Genomic DNA, 20449 nt, shown 5'->3' with positions numbered 1-20449 from the left:
ATGGATGTATGTATGGATGTATGTATGGATGTATGTATGGATGTATGTATGGATGTATGTATGGATGTATGTATGGATGTATGTATGGATGTATGGATGGATGGATGTATGGATGGGCCTGTTGGGCCAGTCGCAGTAGTAAAGCGCGACTGACTGACTCATATTTCGCGCGCAGTGCTAGTCGTGTAGATAGACAGCAAATGACATACAAGAAGAATCCCAGCTGGACTTTGTTTTACTCTACTTTGCTGTGCGTTGCTTTGGCTTGACCGAACTTGGAACTATTATGTGTAAGGAGAGGGTGGATGTCGCGTGCGGCAGTGTTGTGCTTTGGTCCTGATGAATGTATAGATACGCCCTTTGCTATCTATCTATCTGTCTTCATCAAAGTTTCCTGATCGGGCGGGGGGAAGGGGGGCGCTGGTTAGAACGTCATGCCTGGTAGAACAGCGTCATAGGGTGGGGAATGGCGTATACGGGGAATAAAGTAAGTAGGGGAAGACGGGGAATATCGTTTAAATATGGGGGGCATGAACGCATAGCATAGTGTAGATGCGATGAGATGACGGACGGGTGTATGACTATGACTGGAGCTCTGCGTGCTCTGACTATATACCACCATGTGCGTGCTTGTCATTTGCCATGTGGACGTGCGTGCGTGGGTTTGTTATTATGGGGATTATGATGTATGTTTGTATATACGCAAGATACGTAGACGGTAGAACTTTTGCACGGAGCAGGCAGATAACTGCCTAGACAAGTAGAATGACCGCGCAAATACGTAGATGGGTAACGATCCACTACCTACTTAGTAATCACTGCCTGACTGACTGAGACTGAGACTGACCTCATGGAGACGGCACGGACAAAAAGGTCGCTTGCATCCATGACGTAGGGAAGATGGTCCGGGCGCGTATGGGGAGGTTTGTTTTTGTTTTGCTGTATTGCTGTGTGGACTGTGTGTGTGTGTATAATTCATGACGGACCGGGCAGCGCCATGATGTTCATTGAGAGATAGATTGACGGGATAATCAATTAGTGCTTCAATAACTAATTAGCTCTGCGGAGTGATGAAGTAGGTGCCTGAGAGGGAGATATAGGATGCATCCACACACACACACACACCTCCTAGGTATACACACTAACACACACCCCCCTGCAAGACCCTGCATACGGGTATGACGCAGAACGCAGAAGTGCAAAACGCAAGATTGGGAGATGACGAGCGACGATTGGCTCCACCGTCCGCCTCCTCCGCCTCCTTCGCGTAATCTATCCCCTGTGCAATCGAAATCTTTGAAATTCCCATGGGCCCTGGCTTGTATGCACTATTGCGATGGCTGGGTATGGCTATGGCTAGGTATGAATGTGACCAGGGCTATGAACTGTGTGATACATATACTTGCTGCTGCTAGATACTTGACGGCCTAGGGGTCGCCGCGAGCATCCAGTGTAGGATTGATGCGGCTGGCTAGCTGGCAAGACGTGCGTGCATATATTGCTCATGACGCAGTGTTGTACCAAGCATGCTGGTGATGGAAGATGACGATGATGATGATGATGATGATGATGATGATGGTTAGTCTTGTTTTCCTATCATCCAAGACAGGCCATGCCATACGCCGCCAAACGAGCTGACTCGAGCACGACAAAACGTCCGTCCGTTCCTGCATGAAAGGAATACAGTAGCGTAGGTTTCTTCTCAAAAGAGCTTTAGTGGTGGCCGGCCTAGATGAAGCGGTAGTCCGTATATGTATGCAGGATGAGATGGGTAGAGAGAGGATGGCGAGCCTTAGGAGGCAGCAATTACGTCCTACGTTCTGGGATCTGCGGTGTACGTTCTGAGGTCTGCGCGGTGGCTGCTTGGCGCGACGTCGTTCCTGCCTTGTGGTGGCGCCAAAACGCCCAAAGATCTGCAGGGTCCTGCCTCATCCGGCGCATCCCTACGTTCGCCGCTAAGTAGGCAGCTACATCCCGACTAGTGCGGTCGAGTCAGCACTCTCAGCACGACTTTCAGCCAATGGGAAGTCTGCGATTGCTGGCTCAATCTCCAGAGCCGTGAATCGTGGGGCCCTGTTGCTTACTCCATATCCATTCTTTCCATGCCTTTCAGTTGTGTATGGATGTATGTAGTATGCAGCAGCTTGATATTTGATCGTCCTGCCCACGCCCGTGTTTTCTGATCCAGCTAACCAGCTTCTACCAGCTTTCCCACCATTCTCAGATATATACTTGCTACAATCCCATATCTTCCTTCTTCATTCCCTGTATCCACCATCCCTCCACCAGAGTTCACTCAATCACACTCTTCTTTACCGGGCCGATCGATACAGTACTCACTCACTCACTCATCTCACATATCCCACACCATCAACAATCCCTCATATCAAACACCTTCACAATGCCTCAAGGCCAAAACTCAGTCTACGTCAACGGCAGCTTCTCCGAGCCCATGACTGCCCAGCACAACTTCAACAACCAGTATGACCTCTCGGATCCGCACACTGCCATGTCGCGCTACTCTCGGTACGTCACGTCATATATGACATGCACTCGTCTCTTCTTTTGGCTAACCGTGCACAATAGCGTAATGCACAAGCACACAAAGGAGCAGATGGAGATTGCAACCCAGTCTGCACGGAGACGATCCGAGAATGACGGCGTGCCGTCGCAGCCCTCGCTCCAGACGCAGACGTCGGGCTCTACCGAGTCTGAGCTGTGATCGATTGATGATGTGCATCGATCCATCCCTGTCGTAACACGTCGTAGTCGTGTCCGTACGTTTTTGGTGCTTCATGCGTCTTGATGACGATGGGCCCGAATTTTCTTCTTGTTTTCAGCGAGCATGCTCAGAGGCTTCGGCGTTGGGAATATACATGCTCACTGTGGCATTTGGTGCTTATATGGAGGACATTATTGGCGTTTGCGGGCGTTTGGGCCATCATCATCATGGATGGAGTCACGTGGTCCTCGATAACTAACAAACATTTCTACGACAACACAATCTTATCAGATACTACAGAGTTACTTGTGACATCATAATGTGTATTGTTATTGAATGTATTTGTGCAGATTGTGCCCATGACAACACGCCCGGATCGGTCATGTCTCGTGACTCTTGGCACGCTAGCGCCCTCGCACAACGGACTCGCCCACGTTCAACTCCGTTCAGCCTCGATCCTCCAAACCTCCACACCACACACACCGCGCGTGTCAACCTACGCACATTCATTGACTGCAACCTATCATTCACACTATATACATACGGTAGATCATGGCACGGCAGTGTCGAGCATATGTTGCTAGCAATGTATTAACTCGTCCCTAGAACGTTCGACATGGCCAAGTCGCCTGCTGGTGCTGACGCCGAGCTCGTCTCTGGCACTGCAGCTCCGCCAGATGTCAACGAGGACGAGAAGACCTCTGTGATCGCGCCTGATGTCGACACGGCCGAGAAGACCTCTGCGACAGCTCCAGATGTAGTTGTCAGGGACGACAAGATCGAAAAGATCGACAAGACCTCGTCGTCGTCGTCGTCAGATGGTCCTCCTCTGCCCGAGGAACCTGTCCCAGCTGCTGTGAATCCTCCTCTCCCTGCTGAAGACGCACCGCCACCACTCCCTGAGGAAGCACCGCCTCAAGAGGATGATGGCTGGGAAGCTGCCTGGGACTACAATGCCGGCGCCTGGTACTACCACAACCGCTTCACCGGCGTCAATCAGTGGGAGAACCCTCGCGTGCCAGAGGCCTCGACCACTGTCGTAAATGCCAACTACAAGGGCTATGCCGGCGCGCCTGGCACAGATGTCGCAACCTCTTCTGCCGCCTCTCCGGAGCCCGACCGCCCTCGCTACAACCCAGCTATCCATGGCTCCTACGACCCCAACGCCGATTATGCCAAGGCTGACGCCGAAGAGGCCGCCGTGCGCGAGCGTGAAGCCGACGTACAAGCCGCCATCGCTGCTGGTGCTGACCCTGCTGCCGCCTACGCCGCGACTGGCCGCTTCAACCGCTTCACCGGCAAGTGGCAGCGCGCCGACCTCAACCCGGAGAACTACAACGACGAGGCCAAGAGCAAGCGCCAGCAACAGGCCTACTTTGATGCTGAGGCTGCCGCAAACGCTCATGATGGCCGCAGTCTGCGCGCCGAGCGGGCAAACAAGAGACTAACAAAGGAGGAAGTCAAGGCATTCAAGGAGAAGCGCAAGGCCAAGAAGGAGGAGAAGCGTCGCGCCTGGCTCCGTGACTGAGGCGGCGTGGCACTCCCGCTTGTTCTCTCTTTTGCATAACATGTTGCCGTTGCTGGCTGGCGAATTCGGAGCCTGGCGTCGACCGCTTCTCGCTCCTCGGAGCGCAACACGGTCTTGGTGTTGACTGGGGTGTGTTTTGCGCGGTCCGCTAGGGGGTAATGGGTAGAAGGCGGTTTGGTTACGCGGTGTTGTAACGCACCATAGGTACCTCGTACGTAGCGTACGAACTGTAGTTTAATAGCAAAAAGTTCCTGATTCACGACGACGTCTGTCCTTGCTGTCTGCCCTGTCGTGTCGTTGTGCGGTGCTGTCGTGATGGCTGACCTGGTCCTTGTCTATCAAGTATAGCATAGTATAAGTCCGGTATACCTATTATATCATAGTAGGTAAGTAGGTAAGTAGACATATATATACAGTTTCGATCTTCTATCCCACTTTCTTATATATACTTGATTGACTAAGCACACTTGGCCGCCGTATCCCACCTATATCTATCTACATCTAACCACGTCGTACGTAGTAGCTAGCCTGTTTCTTGTATATATATATATATATATCTAGCTAGTATATTTACAAAGTAGATTTTTATATGTATATATATACTACTAACTATATTACGCGTCGATGGATGGATGGATGGATGGGTATGGGTATGGGTATGGGTATATTATATAATCATAGACGAGCTTTATCCCTATTTACTACTACTACTTACTATACTTTTCTATATATAGAGCTGGGTGGTTGGTTGGTTGGTGGGATATGTGGGTGGTATAGCTGGCTATAGCTGGGTGGTTATGCTTGACTATGCTTGGCTATAGCTGGCTATACTTGGCTACATCTATATCTATCTATACATACTTATGCTACTACGATGTGATGGCGACTTTGTTTTCTTGGCGGTGTGTGTCTGGTCTCGGTCTATGTATGGTGTGGTGGACGTGGGTTGGGTTTGGTTTGGGGTGCTTTGTGGTGCTTTGTCGGTTGGTGAGTTGGTGGGTGAGTTGGGGGGTGGGTGGGTATGTATGTATTTATGTATATAGGGGAGAGGAGAAGGGAGGAGAGGAGAGGAGAGGAGAGGAGAGGAGAGGTGTAGGTATAGATAGGTATAATAGATGTGTGTGAGTGTGTGTGAGTGTGTGTGAGTGTGTGTGAGTGTGTGTGAGAGTGCGTGCCTACTGAGATTTCGAAATACAAAAACTGCTACTTTACAGCCGACCGCGAGAGAGGGTAAGAATGTGCAAAGAAACGAGCGTCCCTATCCATCCGTCCAACTTAAGCAAAACAGGCTCCTAACAATCCTCCAAACAAGCCCCAAGGTCTCACCCCAACCTAATATATCGCATCCCCATCCTAATCCGGCTCCTCCTTCCCATACAGCGGATCGCCCTTCTCACACTGCTCCTTGCCGTAACAGCACTTGCCCATCATCTCCACCCTGACACAACGATCCAGCATCGTAAACCCAGCAAAATCATTCCCGTCAGAACACTCCTCGTCCGCCGCATCCAGCATCTTCTCGCACAGATTCACGTGGCCGTACAGCGAGTCCGGGTTGGTCGTCTCGCTGATCGGCTGGCTCTCGAGCAGGCGACAGCCCTTGACCCAGTCGGCGCGGAAGACAATCTGGTACTCGCCGCCGAGCTTGGCGTAGCGGCGGAACCAGGGCGGGTCGCCCGGGTGCATGCGGGTGCCCTTGATGTCGTCGCACCATGCCGCGCGCGAGTCCTGCCACCAGCCCCTGGCTATGTTGATGCCGCCTGGGCAGTTCAGGGAGGGCTTGCAGGTGGGCATGAAGCGGGGGACGTCGGGGGTGCAGTCTACGGCGACGTCGTAGCGGACGCAGCCGGAGGTGGCGGAGCCGCCGACGTTGTTGTCGTCTGCGCCGGCGAGGCAGAGGTTGTAGGGGGCGAGGAGGGCGCGGGAGCAGTCGATGGAGTCGTGGAAGTGGGCCTTCTCGGCCGTGCAGCCGGGGATCCAGGAGACGGTGATGTTGAAGGTCATGCTTGTGTCTGGGTCGGTGACGGTTCGGGTGATGGGTTTGGAGGTTGGGTTGAAGAGCGGGTTCTCGCGCGCGAGGTCGTGGTCGCAGATGTCGTCTGCGGCGTCGGTGAGGAAGTGGTATTGGACTTCGGCGGCGCAGTTGACTTTGGGTTCGCAGTGGGTGACGACTGGGGTTGGGTTTATGGTTGGGGTTTCCTGTTCGGATGATGGGGAGGGTTCGGTCGGGGTGGGAGTGGAGAGCGTGGGTGAGGCTGTGGTTTTCTTCTTGGTGGAAGGGTTGCTTGTCGCGCCGCCGGACGACGACATCTTGCTTGCACTGGATGCTCCGGACGACAGCTTACTTCCGCTGGACGCTACGGGGGTCACCATCGTTGTGATGCCGGATGACGGAGACTTGGAAGGTGAAGAAGCCGATGCACCGTGAGACATCATGGCTGTTGTCGACACTTGTGTTCTTGACCCGGTCGAAGCCGGAGACATGGACATGGTGCCGGTTTCAGTCCTGTCGCACTGTAGCGGCCAGTCGATGGCTTCTGGGTTCTTGATCACCCCATCCTCAATGGTGATCGTCGTGCTGATGTCACTGCAACGAACGCGCGTCAGCAGAAAGGCTCTGTTAAACAGGCTACGAATGATGATGATGATGACGACGACGACGACGACGACGTCTTGTGGTAACAAAATAAAAGACTCACTCTCTCCTCACATTCTCCCATGAGTCAGCTTGATCCAACTCCCCAGCCAGAGAAGACCCGTGAAAGCTGCTGAACGTGTGATCGAGTTGGCGCTTCTTGGGTATACCCCTGAGGGGTCCACCTATGAAACTACAGACGAAGCTCGCAGCCCCGTTGTACCCTACCAGGATTGGATAATCAACATCCTGGGGTACGGGAGGCGGCGGATAAGTGAACTTATTGTTGGGATCCGTCAGCAGCTCATGTGCATGATCAAGTAGATAGTGCTTCCACTTTACGGCCATGGACCGTGGATCGGCCGTATTGCTCTTGAGGGTATGGTACACACTCGGCAGAGACATGTAGTACGCCACCAGTCCGCTGATCAAAGCCGTTGCAATACTCGTTCCGCTTGTTTCATCTACGAGTCGAGCGATCGAGGAATCTAAGCGCATGACCGATCGTGCATATGGTACGTTTCTGCCCGGACCATGGATCCGAACCTGCGCCAAGCCACCGGGTCTCGCCCTGGAAGTGAAACTCGCATACTTGCCAGTGAGATCGACCGCACCGACCGTTAGTATAGCATTATTGACCCTCTCGGCCCCCGGAGGCAGATAATTTTCGACGTATTGTTTTCTGGGGTCCGGATTCAATCCTCCGTTTGATGCCGCTCCGACTAACAAGATTTCATGACGTTCGAGCAGCGGCGTCCAATGGTTCCATAGCTTCTCATACAGCTGTCTCTGTCGTACATTCGGTCCTGAGTTCGTGTGGAATCGTACAGTGAATGCGGAAAGGCTGATGACTGCCTTTCCTTGTTTACCAGTGGCCAATACATTATTGAGAACTCTTTCAAGGGCATAGTTGAGGGCTTCAGCCTGTATAGATGCCGCCTTGTAATAAATACCCCTACGAACACCGGGTACGTTATCAAAGTCATCTAGAATGGCATTCGATATTTTGATACAGTATAGGTTCGCTCGGGGCGCTACTCCTAAGAGCAGACCTGCTGCACCCGCTGCCATACCGGTGCCGTGGCCCTGATATCCAACCTCATCACCCGGGTATCGTGGCTCGGTAGTGACAATGAGCCAGTCACGCAAGTCTTCGGGGGCCCAGCGTTGCCTTTTGGCGTTCGCGCCGGGTATGACACCAAGGGCATAGCGGTTCGGCACGACCATGAACTTGGGCTTCTCATCTCGATCACCCTGGGCAAATTCCGGATGATTATAATCAAACCCTGAATCTAATACGTACACGTTGGTTCCCAGGCCGAGCTGGTTGTCGTATAGATAGCCGGGATTGTTCAAGTCTCCTGGCTGTTTTTGGGCAAGCATCTTGAGATGATTGGGCGCAGAGGACCTCCTCAGCATCGTGTTAGGAAGAAGCGGGCGCAGTGGAGGAGCTCGTTTATTTAGCTGTGAGAGGTCGGGACCCGAGAAGTCCGCCGAGAAGTCCGCGAAGTCGTCCATTACTGGGTCGTCGATATGGTCTGTTTTTTTTACTAGCAACTGTATGATTGGATGGCCTGCAATATCTTTGGCTTCCTGATCTGTAAGACTAATGACCAAGACCTGCCACTGCGGATCAGGAAATTCACTTTGGTCCGTGCTGACCTGCACAGTGTCCGGAAGTCCCTCAAGGAAAGCCTTATAGGTTTCATAAGGAGTTCCGTCCTTCGTGAAGATGGTGTGCAGAGATCGTTTCCCCGTAGGCTTGGCGGTCGAGGTAGCGGCTGAAGATGTATAGCTTGAGCTACCCACCATATTTGAGAGTGGAATTGTGTCATCGTACGTCTGTGTGGCCAAGGGATGTAATAGGGCGATAGACCCGCTCAATACCAGCAATCCTGCCACAGGCTTTGTCACCGTGCGCCTGAGGATATGTTTAAATATATCCAGCGCGGCCGGGTTTCCAGGCGTACCTTTTAAAATCTTCATGATGTTCTGGACTGGACGGAGCTGGTTGAGTATACATGTGCTCCCCTCGTAGGCGTTGAATGCTTTGGTAGCTGGAGCGTTCATGGTTCCCAGTTCAACCAATTCGAAACTCGCATCACTTGCCATTTGACTTGTGTCCTCTGCAAAATTTACGGCATTTTGGATGAGCTCATCGATCGACGTCAGCGCCTGGTCTTGTAGACTTGGGGTTTTGAAATCGTCCTCAATCAACTTTTTTGCAGAGTCCACCACGCTGTTTGCATTACTCACAACCTTGCCAACCGTGTCCGTGAGCGACTTGAGTGCATCGAAGAGAGAACTCTTGTGCTTATTGGACTTGTGGCCCCGGTGAGCCTTGATTGTAGGCCCACTACCGCTCTTTGGATTGATAGAGACGTCTCCATCCCCAATATCCTGCGGAATGGAGTAGATAGCGGTTGTTTCTCTTTTCTGAGGACCATCCTCCGGATCCGTAGTGATCTTGACTTCATCGTGGGAGAGCTCTAAAAGCATAACTTTGTTGTCTTTGTTAATGTGGTCAAACTTTTGACTCTGATTGATGGGAAGCATGTACTTGATGCCGTCAATCTCAACTTCGATAGGAATAGCGACTCGACCCCACGGTAATGGCCCACTAGGGACAGCAGGAGGAGGAGTTATGTCGGGTGCCGTGCTGGTACCTTCCACCATAGTCGGGACCCCGTCCACTATCCTGGTGGAACTATAGGCGCCACCCAAAGCTTGTGATGTCTCCTCAGGGCTATTGCCAAAAGATGACCCTGCTACGCGTGCTGACGAACTGGCGGTGGATGGCATCGCTGATGTAGAACTTACACCGGTAGTAATGCAGCATGAGCTTTCGGCTACCAGAGAATTCGACGATAGTGTGTCAAAGCTGGAAAAGGAAGACGGAGAAGAAGAAGGGAGAGGAAAAGAAGGGGAAGGAGAAGAAGGAGAGGGAGGAGAAGAAGAAAGAGAAGGAGAAGAAGAAGAAGGAGGAGAAGGAGGAGGAGAAGGAGGAGGAGAAGGAGGAGGAGAAGGAGAATAATAAGAAGACGACGACGAAGAAGAAGAAGGGCCGATATCCTGGGTGAATGGCGATGAGATGGTCGACGGCGGGGTAACAGGCGTCTTGGAGTAAGGAGTACTGTCGTCTGAAGAAGAGCTGTCTGAGCTCGACGATTCCGAATATCCGCTGGCTGCTTGTTGGTCGATTGGCCACACACCTTGACCTGATAGAGAGATGGTCAAGGTTGAGAACGGACGACTAGACGATTCTGCCGTCAGATCGCTTTCTTTGAGGGACTCGCCATAAGCTAAGCTAGTGTAGTAGGCAAGGAGGAACCAAACGACAAGGGGACTCGATAGCATTGTCGACTGATGATTGTAGTCGGACCGAGTGCTGAGGAAACTTCGGACAATGATGAGCAGTTTGCACGGGACGAAATGCCATCAAGGGAGAAGGGTAATATAGGATAACATAATAATCAGATTGGGGCTGAAGTAGCGGAAGTGTGTATATATATAGATATATATATGTCTAGATAAAATAGAGACTTACTCATGGCGCGACTACTCAAGCTAGAAAGTGAGATGCCACTCGATCTAATAGCTGCCGGAGAAAGCCTGAGGGGTCGCTTGGATCTTGTCTCTTATGGATCGTACAAGATATACAAGGCTGATGCTGTGTGGCACTGGACAGGCCTTGAAACAGCCCGGGTGTACTTATTCCCGTGTTTGTTCCTTCTTGCTGTATATTGGGACCTCGCAACTTGATCTGCTATCCCACTGACTCAGTACTGCTAGAGGAGTTGGGCGAGCCGTAGTGACTTGTTCAAGGTCAACCATTGTTTAGGCTGCCGAATCATTGGGTGGTGACTGTTGCAGGCAGATAATAACGTCCAGACTCTGATAGCGTTGTTGCATCATCATCATCCTCGCTCGTCGGCCAAAGAAAGCTGGCATCGATGGCTGTGTCCAGCCCTGCGGCGTCGATATGTGAGGAAAACGCGTGAAGGGAAGACAACGACATCCTGGCACCAGGCGTGGATATATGTAAAGAAAACAGGAGTGGAGAAAAGTGGACTGGGAACGCCACTTTCTGAACACATAAGTGACTTGTCGCAATCCACAAAGAAGCCAACTTGACTGGACATATAACAGACAGTGATTTCGACTATAGCTGGATCCTAATCAGGTCCTGATGGAAACCGTAGACACCAATGAGAAGTAGGAAGTCTCCGTTTCATGACCGAAGAACGATTCGAAAGTGATACGATAGACGGGCTGGAAAGAAGATTTTGCGGCGATGGTAGACGAATGAGACGATGGCTGAGAGCGCTCGAACGAGACAGGATGAAGCCTGTACTCGGGGGCTGTGTACAGAGAACAGCGGAAGGAGGCTCGATGGCCGATGAAGTAAATTGAGACAGCAGAGAACAAGGATTTATGGTAATGGAAGGTCGAAGAGACGCAACTCAAAGCGCTGCCGAGCCGTTATCCCGATGGGGACAAGCTCCGTTTCATACATCCTGCCGGCATGTGACCCGGACTTCCGGAGCCTGCGCGGATCAACCCTAAGAGCTATCACTTCCATCATCCCTTACGGAAACCTGAAACCCATCGACAGCGAGCGGTCTCCTAAGTGCTCTCCTATGCGCCTGCTTTACCGGCATCTGTCTATGCAAGGGGGTGCGGGTGGCGTGGGTAACGAGCTGCAATGTTATAGCTATCATGGCATTATCGCGCAGGTACATCGACAACTTGACACTGAGACAACAAGTGATTATTATCAGACCAGCCATTACCACGCAGTAGACAGAGTACTGCCGTTCCTTGCCTGTTGCTTGCGTGCTCTACATACTGTATTCCTCAACAGAGGCTACCCTGGAAATACCAGGAGCTCGTCGAGTTTAGAGACTATTTGCCCGGTGCCACAATATGTACAGTCCGGATGGGTGTCGATTCGTCTTGAAATTATAACGATTCATTCATCCTCAAAGGCGCTGATAGCCTTCGGAATGACGCCAATGTCGATAACACACCCCGAACTGCGTCGAAGAGGGGCTCGATACTAGAATACAATGGAGAATCTTCTTTGTTTATACCAGAAGGGCTCGAGACGGTCGTTGCCAGCCGGGACTGCTGCTGGAGTTGTCGTAGATAGATAGAGTTTGGCGTTGATCGTGATTATGGGACGGAGAAGACGCTAGCTATTTCACTTCGTGTGGCTGGATTACATACGAGTGGGAGGTGGAGGGCAAGGCTGTGGAGCGTCGTCTTCGGTTCATCACGCGGGGTGGTATGACGGACGGGGCGATTGGAGCGACAAGGACTTGCGAAGGAAGTGCGTATTTCGAGACTGCAGTGTGTGAGAGGTATCATCCCGAGTAAGTGGGAGAGGCGTGGGCGTACATCCGATGCCGTACCCGCTAGATATCAATATCATGCCTAGGCCGTGTATGTATGTATGGTTGCCAGTGAAACGTATGGTGATGAACGCGACAAGAACCCCCAGACGTAGACGACAGATCCTACAACCCAGCTGCCAGATGCACGTACGCATGCACACCATACCAAGCTACTTCTTCACCCCAACAACACACAAATTGCGCGGACTCAGCGCATAATCAAACACAGGCACCACCCACGCCTCCCCAACACACTCCTGCTCCCGCAACCAAGCCCAGCGATCCACCACCATAATCGCCTCCACCACCCCCGCCGAATACGCCATCAGCGACCACACCACGCTCAGCTGCCGCTTGCGATGCGCATACCGCCGCTCGTAATCCAGAATCGCCTCGTCCGTCAGTGCTGCCAGACCAGTTGCGATCGCCGGGTTGGGCGCCGAGTGGTGGTCGTACGCCGTCAGCGTGCCGGCCAACTTCTCACCTGCCGCACGCACGTAGCTGACAAAGGACGCATATGCTGCCTTTTTGAGCGTGCCGATGATGATGGGGTCGCCGCCGCTGCCGCTGCCCGCGGGTGAGCGCGGCGGACGATTCTGCGAAGCGCGGTCGTGCGCGGGTGTGTCCTTGGAAAAGCACATTGTGTATGCTGTTGGTATCGGGGCCGGAATCAGGTCTAGGTCGAGGAAGATACGTTGTAGGAGGGCTCTGTAGAAGTGGCGGGTGAAGAAGGCGTCGCTGTCGGCAGGGCCCCAATTTTGAGGGGCTTGCACGGCCATCATACGTGCGGTGATGTTGAGGTTTATGCCTTCGCCGCGGGGAAGGGAAGATATGTCGTCGATGCCGTCTGTCATGGCGGGGTTGGTGAGGATGTGTTTGGGGAGGTCAAGGGGAGGCATTTTGTAGGTTGCGAGGCGGGTTGACATGGGGAAACCGTGGGGATCGCGTGCATTTGATGTCGAGATGAGGCGAGGATGGTTGGATCGAAGGGAAGGGAGTTTGTATGAGGGAGGACTGAGGCGTTCTGTAACGAGGTTGTAGCAGCAGCCGATCATGCAGACAGCGCTGACTTTCGGGTTGAGGGTCAGGGTGCGGAGGCCATGATGGAGCAGGTTTCCGCACGAGTGGAGGGATATTGTCATGAGGTTGGGTTCTTGGGCCTTGGTCTCTGCTAAGATGGAATCTGTGATCGCGAGAGAGGACATGTCTTTGGTGGCATCAGGAAGCTGGTCAGTGTCTACGATTTGGTCTATCACCACAGACAGATCTCCATCCTCTATCCTGTGCGCGACATACTGCGTCGTGCCCTTGCCCTCCTGCGGGATGTCCAACTTTGCCCTCACCGGCCCCCTTGTCAAATCTGTTGCTGATTGCCCCCTGTCTGAGGCCTCCTTGTACATCTTTGCGTGCTCTGGAGCGACATTTGGAGTAGGTTCAGTTATCGGGGAAGCACTCTCTGCAAGACCTTCACGCAATGGCTTCGGAGTCTCCCCTTTCTTGTAGCCATTCCTCGCGTTCAAACCATAGCGCTCGGTGCGGTGAGCTTTCTTGTTCACAATAACGACCGGCTTCCTCGACCTCTGCGCGCGCATATCCTTGATCTTTGAGCCCTCGATATTATGCGGCTTACTCTCTACCGCAATCAGATGCTTGTTATACGGCTCGCTCGCCAGCGCCCTGCCGAGATAGTTCTGCCCCGATCCAAAGTCGACAAGATGCGTGATGTTGCGCGACTTACTCGCGGCAATATCCGCAGTCAGTCTGTCCACATATCTAGCAAAATTGTCGACCTCGTGGACTTTCTTGTCTTTCATGCCGACCGCGATCTGCAGGGTTATGCCATGCTTGTGCATTCTGACATCCGGCTTCGTAGGCGGTGGTGCTTGCAAGGGCTCAAACCGGCGGTCCAGGAGATGTCGACGCACATCAGCGATATACTCGACAAGCGACGCCGGCGGTGGGCCCCCTTGCCAACAAGTCTTCACGTTCTCCCCACCATCACAACCACTCGCAGACTGAAGATGCACACCCAGGTCATCACGCATCAAGAGATCCAGAATCGGCATGATGTCCTCCTGCTTCTCGAACCAGTCCCGCCAATCCTGTGGCAGGATCTGCGAGTAGATGTCCGGGTCCCGCGTGAAGAAGTCGAGAATGTGCACGCCGCCGCACAGGGTTTGCAGAAGCCATGACGACGTCCCAAAATGGAGCAACGAGTCCACGTACGAGTCCACGTCGTCGAATCCTGCTGGCAGAGGCAGCGCTTTTTCTGGTCCTATCGGCATGTCATATCACAGCATATGCTCTCGCGACCGTTATTACTCTCGCCTTAAACACAACACCCGGAACGAACGCACCATAAAAAAATATCTAACTATCGCGGGCCGGAAGACGCGACACAATATCGGGCGAGGCTCCGTATCCATCCATACATCCCCGCTCCCAAACCACTTTCCTCCATCTTCACTCCAACATCATCATCCTCACCCTCATCTCCATCTCCAAAAACACAACAATGCCACCCCCAGCCGACCCCTACCCGCAAGCCCGCGCCGACCTCCTCACCCTCCTCCACACAACCCGCACCCTCTACTCCTCCTATCAGCGCATCCTCACCACAACCACCACCACCCGATCCCCCAACACCACAACCCCCGAACTCACCTCCGCCCGCACCGACCTCTCGTCCCACCTCGCCGACCTCACCAGCGACCTACACGACCTCCTCGCCTCCGTGTCCGCCGTCGAGCAAGCCCCCGCACGGTATGGCATCGCGCCCGATGAACTCGCCCGACGGCGCGAGTTCGTGCGGCGCGTCGGGCTTGAGGTCGACGGGATGCAGGATGGGATTTCTGGTACCGGTGGTGTAGGGAGTAGTAGTAACCTGCCCGACCCGTCGTCCTTTGACCGCGAGGACGAAGACGCAGATGGAGACGCATACGAAGGCTTCGAACAAGAGCAACAGCTAGAAATTATGCAAGCGCAGGATAGCACGCTGGACTCGGTGTTCCACACGGTGGGTACGCTGCGGCAGCAGGCTGATTCGATGGGTCGGGAGCTGGAGGAGCAGCGGGGGATGTTGGAGGAGGTCGAGGTTGTGGCTGATCGGGTGGGTGGGAAGTTGGCGAGTGGGTTGGAGCGGGTCGGGTGGGTGATTCGGCATAATGAGGGTATGTATGGTTTTTTGGGGGAGTTTGTGGTGCTGGACTGGGCTGACGCAGAGTGTATTACACAGATCGCTGGTCGAGTTGTTGTATAGGACTGCTCATCGCCGTGTTGATTGTCTTGCTGGTCTTGCTCTTGGTTCTCTGAGCCAGCAGCAAGCACATCGAACGCAACACTCGACAGCATTACAACTTTTAACACAAGTATTACTCAAACTCGAACTTCCATGATACCCACCTACGCACCGCACGATAGGCACCACTACCATAAGCCAAGAATTCGATTCTCCCAACCCATCAATCGTTCGCTCGACATACACATGCCCAACAGCAGCAGCGATGATGGCACTCCACATTCAAAACTCAAAACTCAAAACTAAGTACGAAACACTAAATACTTCACAAAGGAGAGAGGATCTATATCCGTCCGTGAGGCGAAATGGAAATCTGGAAGAAGAGAGGTGCGTAGAACGAGGAAGATATGCCTTCAAGGGGGACGTTCGGAGGGTTGAACAGGACACTTCCTTCGGTTCAGTTCAGTTCAGTTCAGTCCAGTCAAAGAGCATGTAATCAGAGGGTATACTGACAGACGAACATGACGGCTCGGCCTGAGGAACAAAGGCTTTGAGCAGCGAGCGTCTCGTAGACGCGACTTGTAAATATAGTGTATCTTTACATACTGGCATGCACAAGACACATGCCAGAGGCATGAATAATACGTATACATATACCTCAATAGCATACTCACAAGCAAGACACCACCACCACTCCTCTTCCCTCCCCTCCCCACCTTCATCAACCCCCTAAACCCCACCCCGAAACTGCTCCGCCACCAACCCGCCCAGCGTCCTCCTCCTCGCATCCCCATCCCCATCCGCCTCTCCATCCCTCCCAGTCCCCCTCCCGTCCCCCTCCCGCTCCAACTCCAACCTCCTCCTCAACCCCTCAAACCGCGCCCTCTCCACACTCCTCTCCTCACCCACAACCCACCCAGGCACACGCCAACTCCCCCCCGGCAACACCTCATTCCTACAAGCATACCCCACCGCAAAGCCCACGGCCGCCGCGATCGCAGAGCCAGGGAGTTGCGAGAGGGCAAGTTGGAGGGGGAAGATGTATGAGAGGGATTTGGAGGTTAGTGTTAGGGATGCTGGCGGGGAGGAGGAGGGTTGTGTGGATGTGGATGTGGATGTGGATGGGGGCCGGCGCGTGAGGAGGCGGTATCTGAATGTCGCGGGGACGGAAGCGTGGTATTGGGCCAGGAGGGCGAAGATGAGGGGTGTAGGGCCGGCGGGGAGGAGGTTTATTGAGTTGAGAGTGAGGGGGCGGAGGATGAGGGCTGTGAGGAGAGGGGGGAGAAGGGTTGTGTATGGGAGGGTGGTTAGGATGAAGCTCTGTGAGTTCGTTGTCAGTATCTATATATAATATAACCCGATACGAGCGGTGCGTTAGAAAGGAGGGTGAGCATGCAACCGTACCATAAACTTCCTACTCCCCCAACCCCTCTCCACGACTCTGAGCCCATACACCGTCCATACGGCGCATATCACCTCGACGCTGTTCAGATATGCGGCTTGCCAGGTCAGCAGGCGCCAGAACTGGTGGTAGCCCCACAGGTGGCGGTCGACGAGGATGAAGATGTATTGGCGGTTGTCGGTGAGGCTGACGAGGAGGGCGGAGGCGATGATGTAGAAGACGAGGATGCGCGAGACGGGCGTGTGTGAAAAGCCGGAGGTGTGCATCGTGTGGGTGGTGTCGGTGGAGGTTTAGGTGGGTGGTGTGTGATGGAGAGGGAGATGTGGGCGGAAGATCAGTGCGAATCTGATGGCGCGCCGGGGCGCACAATGCTTCTTGAGCTGGAGATACTGTAGAACGTATTATGAGGTTCAAGACCTGGAGCTGAGCTTGCTGCGCATGGAGTGTCGGACATGAATGGAGTTGTGTTGTTGAGACAATTGGAAGTTGAGGACACGGTCATATTGCGGGAAGCTACTTGGCTACTTAGGGAAGAAGCTCTATTAACGTGATGAGAGAAGGCAACAACACACAACACATGTAGTAATGCAACAGTCTTGAGCCTCTGGTAGTCGGCGTGTAATTATAAATTGGACACATAGATGCATAAAAGGTATTCATACTGCTAATAATCACAATCTGGCCGTCCCAAAGCTAATTTTTTCCAATGCAAGTAAAAAAATCAAACCAATCCAACAACACTCTCTATCCAACAAGAAGGCGCTTTTCCGTTCTTTTTCCGGCCGGTCCCTAATACTCCAAAAGATAACACAGTGCCATAATGAATATCCCGAAATCTCGCGCCAAGTCAGAGGCCGTGTATTCACGGCCACAGGATCTTGCTGGTAGGATCCTTCCTTTGCTGGCCAGCTGCGAGCAGTCCTACTGGGCCAAATTCTTCAGCGTTACGATTGAACATCATGTCCCTCGGGGGCTCTCCACCAGGCCTAGGCAGGGAACCGAGCCAGGCCGTGGTTCGATCAAGAATGCCAGCCCCGGCATTTGAGGTGCTATTCGGGATGGTCGTGGTAAGACGATTCAACTCTGGACGGCCACGAGATGAGCGTCGCACGTCTCTTGCTATGGGGGCCATTGATTTGTCTGAAATGGGCGAACGAATCGCACAGCTACTGTTAGAACGCTGCAAGGCTAATGCTCGCTGCGCACTATTTCCGCTTCGGACAGTAGTTGGTGACTCTGCGCCTGGGTTACGCATTTTAGGGGCACGTAGTTGTGCGAGCCCACCGACGTGCTCACCTTCGATGTACAAATGGCGCAAAGGCAGGTTGTGAGGAGCAGAGCCTCTACGGCCGCCAGACGAACTGGCTAATGTCGAAATGTCGGTCGTTTCGCCCGTAGTAGACTCATCGATGCGATCTCCCACGTCTTCCAATAGGTCGTTGAGCGGGATACGGTAGTCGTTGTTCGGGGTTTGGGATAGGCAGGAGGAATTTGGAAGAGAAGTATATGACTTTGCGCGCAATTCTCCCACTCGTTGAGTCCGATAGGACTTCATTGTTTGCTTCAGGCCTTGAAGCCGGCCTTTGATGCCACTAAAACGAGGTTCTTTCGATGGGCTGGGGAGCTTGGGAGTTCTGTTGCTAGTCGACTCTGCGCTGAAATAGTCCGACTGTCGAGCTGAGGACGGTCTCGAGTCGGGCATAATGCTGATATGGTGCTTCAAGTCTGATCGCTCAGTGGCAGCGCTGTAGTAATCAGAGTCTGTTGGCGGCTTGCTCGAAGTCTCAACCAGTGTCTTCCATTTTTCCAATTCATCCTGAACAACCAGGAGTTTCTCGTTTGACAGAGCCAATTCAGCCTCCAGCGCGTCTTTCTGATCCTCGACCTCACACACCATATCGGCAGCCTCGGTAATGGCGTGATCTTTCTGCTCCAGATCCAATACAAGTTCATCGTAGAGAGTGAACATCTCCTGGTTGTCCGACACAAGCGCAGCGTTTTCGACTTCCAGATCTTTAAGTCGTTCATCTTGCTCTTCTTTCTGACGGTCCTTGATCTCATTTACTTGCGCCAGGTCCTTGATCTTGTCCAGAGCTTCCTTCAGCTCGATCTCCAGTCTCTTTGCGCGTTCCTCCTGCATAGTCACGCGGATCTTCAGGTCAAAATTTGTCCTTTCGAGCTTAGCCATACTTGTTTCCATATCTTGAGTAGGAGTACCTCTGTGCTTCCCTGTGCCGGCAGTGCTTGCGCGTCGAAGATGAGACATCCTGGGAGTGTGGGGTTCTTCAAAGCCAGCTTCCTGTGTCCAGGCATCGTCCAAGACATCTTCTTCTAGACGGCGCGCTTGTAGGTCGAGTGTATCAGGAGTCGCAGATCTGACCAGCGGTGTCTCGATATGGGGCACGGAAAGTCTGGTGGACCGTCGCTGCTTGCGCTCCATCAAGGCACGTCGCAAATATTCAGATCGTGGCTCCGAAATGGCCTCGATTGAGGAGGCCAGATCGTACGAAGTTGTAGAGCGCGACATTGTACTAGTTGGCGGTGTAGAGCTTGTTTGTGATCGGGGAGGGTGTCTTCGATCCATGTCTGCTGGTAGTCCCATCTACGCACCGAGTTGCGACAATATAGTGTTGAGTACAGTTCACTTAGGCGACGTAGTGAATGAAAGGAGTGGAGCCACAGACGTCGCGGCGTACAGCAGAGAGGTCGTGGGCATTAGAGAAGGTGGGCGCGGCAGCTGGTGTCGCATTCGGGAGACGGCCGTACTATCTGACGCTGTGGATGGTGTGTGGGCTCCTAGAACATGGGAGGAAAGTCGCTGGAGAGAGGCTCTGGCTTGGGTTCCATTACGATGGATGGAGAGATGGTGACAGAACAAGGATGACCGCGGGCGGACAGGAGTGGATGAAGTGAGAGACGAGTGACAAGGTACAGGGGACCCAGGAAGTCAACAGGGGGAAGTGTCCGGCAAAAAGAAGTAAAGAAGCGGTCAGAAATAGTAGCAGTGTATTGACAAAATGTCAAAGTGTGAGGAGATCGGCGAAAGGGAGATGAGGCTAGGTAGCGAGTAGTGGAGCGAAAAGAAATTTCGGGGGGTGGGGAGGATTGACGGTTGGCGCTCGGGGCTAAACTGCTTTTACGCAGGCTTCAGACGCTTCCCCGGAATTTGCGTCCCAAAGCACACGCGCGCGTCCGGAGTAATAGAATGAGAGATGAGTTGAGTCGCAGTCGCAGTCGCAATCTGACGGAGAAGTGGTGGAGGAAGAAGAAGAAGAAGAAGAGGAGGAGGAGGGAAGAAGATGAGGAGAGATGAAGAGGCGTGAGTGAGGCGCGCGTGCAGGAGTAGTAACGGGGGGAGCAGATGATAAATAGTACTGATGATTACTACTACTGTACGGGCCCTACCACCACCACCACCACCACCACCACCACGACTACTACTACCCAGATATGCATGTACAGTATGCATGTATGAATGTATATGTATGTATTATATGCGTGTACATCGGAACACGAGAAGAACGCGAC

At 53.1% G+C, this 20449-nt stretch overlaps 11 protein-coding genes across 11 annotated transcripts; 3 read left to right on the top strand and 8 right to left on the bottom strand.

The window, feature by feature from the left end:
* Positions 1 to 685: 685 nt before the first annotated feature.
* Positions 686 to 1082, bottom strand: EJ05DRAFT_162540 (uncharacterized protein). The gene is made up of 2 exons (XM_033739427.1): positions 848 to 1082; positions 686 to 800 (listed from the first exon to the last, which is right to left on the bottom strand). Exons 1-2 carry the CDS (start codon positions 977 to 979, stop codon positions 753 to 755), a joined length of 180 nt encoding a protein of 59 aa, XP_033596472.1. The 5' UTR covers positions 980 to 1082; the 3' UTR covers positions 686 to 752.
* Positions 1083 to 2157: 1075 nt separating this feature from the next.
* Positions 2158 to 3005, top strand: EJ05DRAFT_480027 (uncharacterized protein). Its single transcript, XM_033744795.1, has 2 exons — positions 2158 to 2526; positions 2587 to 3005. Exons 1-2 carry the CDS (start codon positions 2402 to 2404, stop codon positions 2720 to 2722), a joined length of 261 nt encoding a protein of 86 aa, XP_033596471.1. The 5' UTR covers positions 2158 to 2401; the 3' UTR covers positions 2723 to 3005.
* A 2349-nt stretch (positions 3006 to 5354) lies between these two features.
* On the bottom strand, positions 5355 to 6953 carry EJ05DRAFT_480025 (uncharacterized protein). Its single transcript, XM_033744794.1, has one exon. The coding sequence runs from the start codon at positions 6738 to 6740 to the stop codon at positions 5604 to 5606; it is 1137 nt and encodes a 378-aa protein (XP_033596470.1). The 5' UTR covers positions 6741 to 6953; the 3' UTR covers positions 5355 to 5603.
* EJ05DRAFT_162513 (subtilisin-like protein) lies at positions 6843 to 10563 on the bottom strand. Its single transcript, XM_033739426.1, has 2 exons — positions 10433 to 10563; positions 6843 to 10282 (listed from the first exon to the last, which is right to left on the bottom strand). The coding sequence occupies exon 2, from the start codon at positions 10240 to 10242 to the stop codon at positions 6946 to 6948; it is 3297 nt and encodes a 1098-aa protein (XP_033596469.1). The 5' UTR covers positions 10243 to 10282; positions 10433 to 10563; the 3' UTR covers positions 6843 to 6945.
* Positions 10339 to 10691, top strand: EJ05DRAFT_162506 (uncharacterized protein). The gene has a single exon (XM_033739425.1). It carries the CDS (start codon positions 10435 to 10437, stop codon positions 10645 to 10647), a length of 213 nt encoding a protein of 70 aa, XP_033596468.1. The 5' UTR covers positions 10339 to 10434; the 3' UTR covers positions 10648 to 10691.
* EJ05DRAFT_480023 (uncharacterized protein) lies at positions 10365 to 11319 on the bottom strand. Its single transcript, XM_033744793.1, has one exon. It carries the CDS (start codon positions 10901 to 10903, stop codon positions 10736 to 10738), a length of 168 nt encoding a protein of 55 aa, XP_033596467.1. The 5' UTR covers positions 10904 to 11319; the 3' UTR covers positions 10365 to 10735.
* Positions 11320 to 12451: 1132 nt separating this feature from the next.
* On the bottom strand, positions 12452 to 14566 carry EJ05DRAFT_489721 (uncharacterized protein; the record flags this gene model as incomplete). The annotated part of the gene is made up of 1 exon (XM_033745812.1): positions 12452 to 14566. The coding sequence occupies one exon, from the start codon at positions 14564 to 14566 to the stop codon at positions 12452 to 12454; it is 2115 nt and encodes a 704-aa protein (XP_033596466.1).
* Positions 14567 to 14751: 185 nt separating this feature from the next.
* On the top strand, positions 14752 to 15790 carry EJ05DRAFT_162492 (uncharacterized protein). Its single transcript, XM_033739423.1, has 2 exons — positions 14752 to 15451; positions 15517 to 15790. The coding sequence occupies exons 1-2, from the start codon at positions 14797 to 14799 to the stop codon at positions 15591 to 15593; spliced, it is 732 nt and encodes a 243-aa protein (XP_033596465.1). The 5' UTR covers positions 14752 to 14796; the 3' UTR covers positions 15594 to 15790.
* EJ05DRAFT_162493 (uncharacterized protein) lies at positions 15791 to 16274 on the bottom strand. Its single transcript, XM_033739424.1, has one exon. It carries the CDS (start codon positions 16239 to 16241, stop codon positions 15987 to 15989), a length of 255 nt encoding a protein of 84 aa, XP_033596464.1. The 5' UTR covers positions 16242 to 16274; the 3' UTR covers positions 15791 to 15986.
* EJ05DRAFT_514496 (uncharacterized protein) lies at positions 16249 to 17437 on the bottom strand (the record flags this gene model as incomplete). Its single annotated transcript, XM_033748536.1, has 2 exons — positions 16924 to 17437; positions 16249 to 16839 (listed from the first exon to the last, which is right to left on the bottom strand). Exons 1-2 carry the CDS (start codon positions 17185 to 17187, stop codon positions 16249 to 16251), a joined length of 855 nt encoding a protein of 284 aa, XP_033596463.1. The 5' UTR covers positions 17188 to 17437.
* Positions 17438 to 18288: 851 nt separating this feature from the next.
* Positions 18289 to 19784, bottom strand: EJ05DRAFT_162456 (uncharacterized protein). Its single transcript, XM_033739422.1, has 2 exons — positions 18753 to 19784; positions 18289 to 18408 (listed from the first exon to the last, which is right to left on the bottom strand). The coding sequence occupies exons 1-2, from the start codon at positions 19521 to 19523 to the stop codon at positions 18325 to 18327; spliced, it is 855 nt and encodes a 284-aa protein (XP_033596462.1). The 5' UTR covers positions 19524 to 19784; the 3' UTR covers positions 18289 to 18324.
* Between the last annotated feature and the right edge of the window lie 665 nt (positions 19785 to 20449).

The sequence above is a fragment of the Pseudovirgaria hyperparasitica genome, assembly GCF_010093815.1.
Source record: "Pseudovirgaria hyperparasitica strain CBS 121739 unplaced genomic scaffold EJ05scaffold_18, whole genome shotgun sequence".
Lineage (NCBI taxonomy): Eukaryota > Fungi > Ascomycota > Dothideomycetes > Acrospermales > Acrospermaceae > Pseudovirgaria > Pseudovirgaria hyperparasitica.
The sequence above is the reverse complement of the archived record's forward strand: the minus strand, read 5'-3'. Positions and strand labels throughout refer to the sequence as shown.

Excerpts from the sequence above, each read along its gene's own strand:
- EJ05DRAFT_162540 (XM_033739427.1), bottom strand. The coding sequence starts at position 979 with ATGAATTATACACACACACACAGTCCACACAGCAATACAGCAAAACAA. Across the intron at positions 801-847 it reads GTCCGTGCCGTCTCCATGAG|TGGATCGTTACCCATCTACG; the intron begins GTCAGTCTCAGT and ends CTAAGTAGGTAG.
- EJ05DRAFT_480027 (XM_033744795.1), top strand. The coding sequence starts at position 2,402 with ATGCCTCAAGGCCAAAACTCAGTCTACGTCAACGGCAGCTTCTCCGAG. Across the intron at positions 2,527-2,586 it reads GCCATGTCGCGCTACTCTCG|CGTAATGCACAAGCACACAA; the intron begins GTACGTCACGTC and ends CGTGCACAATAG.
- EJ05DRAFT_480025 (XM_033744794.1), bottom strand. The coding sequence starts at position 6,740 with ATGTCCATGTCTCCGGCTTCGACCGGGTCAAGAACACAAGTGTCGACA.
- EJ05DRAFT_162513 (XM_033739426.1), bottom strand. The coding sequence starts at position 10,242 with ATGCTATCGAGTCCCCTTGTCGTTTGGTTCCTCCTTGCCTACTACACT.
- EJ05DRAFT_162506 (XM_033739425.1), top strand. The coding sequence starts at position 10,435 with ATGGCGCGACTACTCAAGCTAGAAAGTGAGATGCCACTCGATCTAATA.
- EJ05DRAFT_480023 (XM_033744793.1), bottom strand. The coding sequence starts at position 10,903 with ATGTCGTTGTCTTCCCTTCACGCGTTTTCCTCACATATCGACGCCGCA.
- EJ05DRAFT_162492 (XM_033739423.1), top strand. The coding sequence starts at position 14,797 with ATGCCACCCCCAGCCGACCCCTACCCGCAAGCCCGCGCCGACCTCCTC. Across the intron at positions 15,452-15,516 it reads GGTGATTCGGCATAATGAGG|ATCGCTGGTCGAGTTGTTGT; the intron begins GTATGTATGGTT and ends TGTATTACACAG.
- EJ05DRAFT_162493 (XM_033739424.1), bottom strand. The coding sequence starts at position 16,241 with ATGAAGGTGGGGAGGGGAGGGAAGAGGAGTGGTGGTGGTGTCTTGCTT.
- EJ05DRAFT_162456 (XM_033739422.1), bottom strand. The coding sequence starts at position 19,523 with ATGGGACTACCAGCAGACATGGATCGAAGACACCCTCCCCGATCACAA. Across the intron at positions 18,409-18,752 it reads TGGCTCTGTCAAACGAGAAA|CTCCTGCCTATCCCAAACCC; the intron begins CTCCTGGTTGTT and ends TCTTCCAAATTC.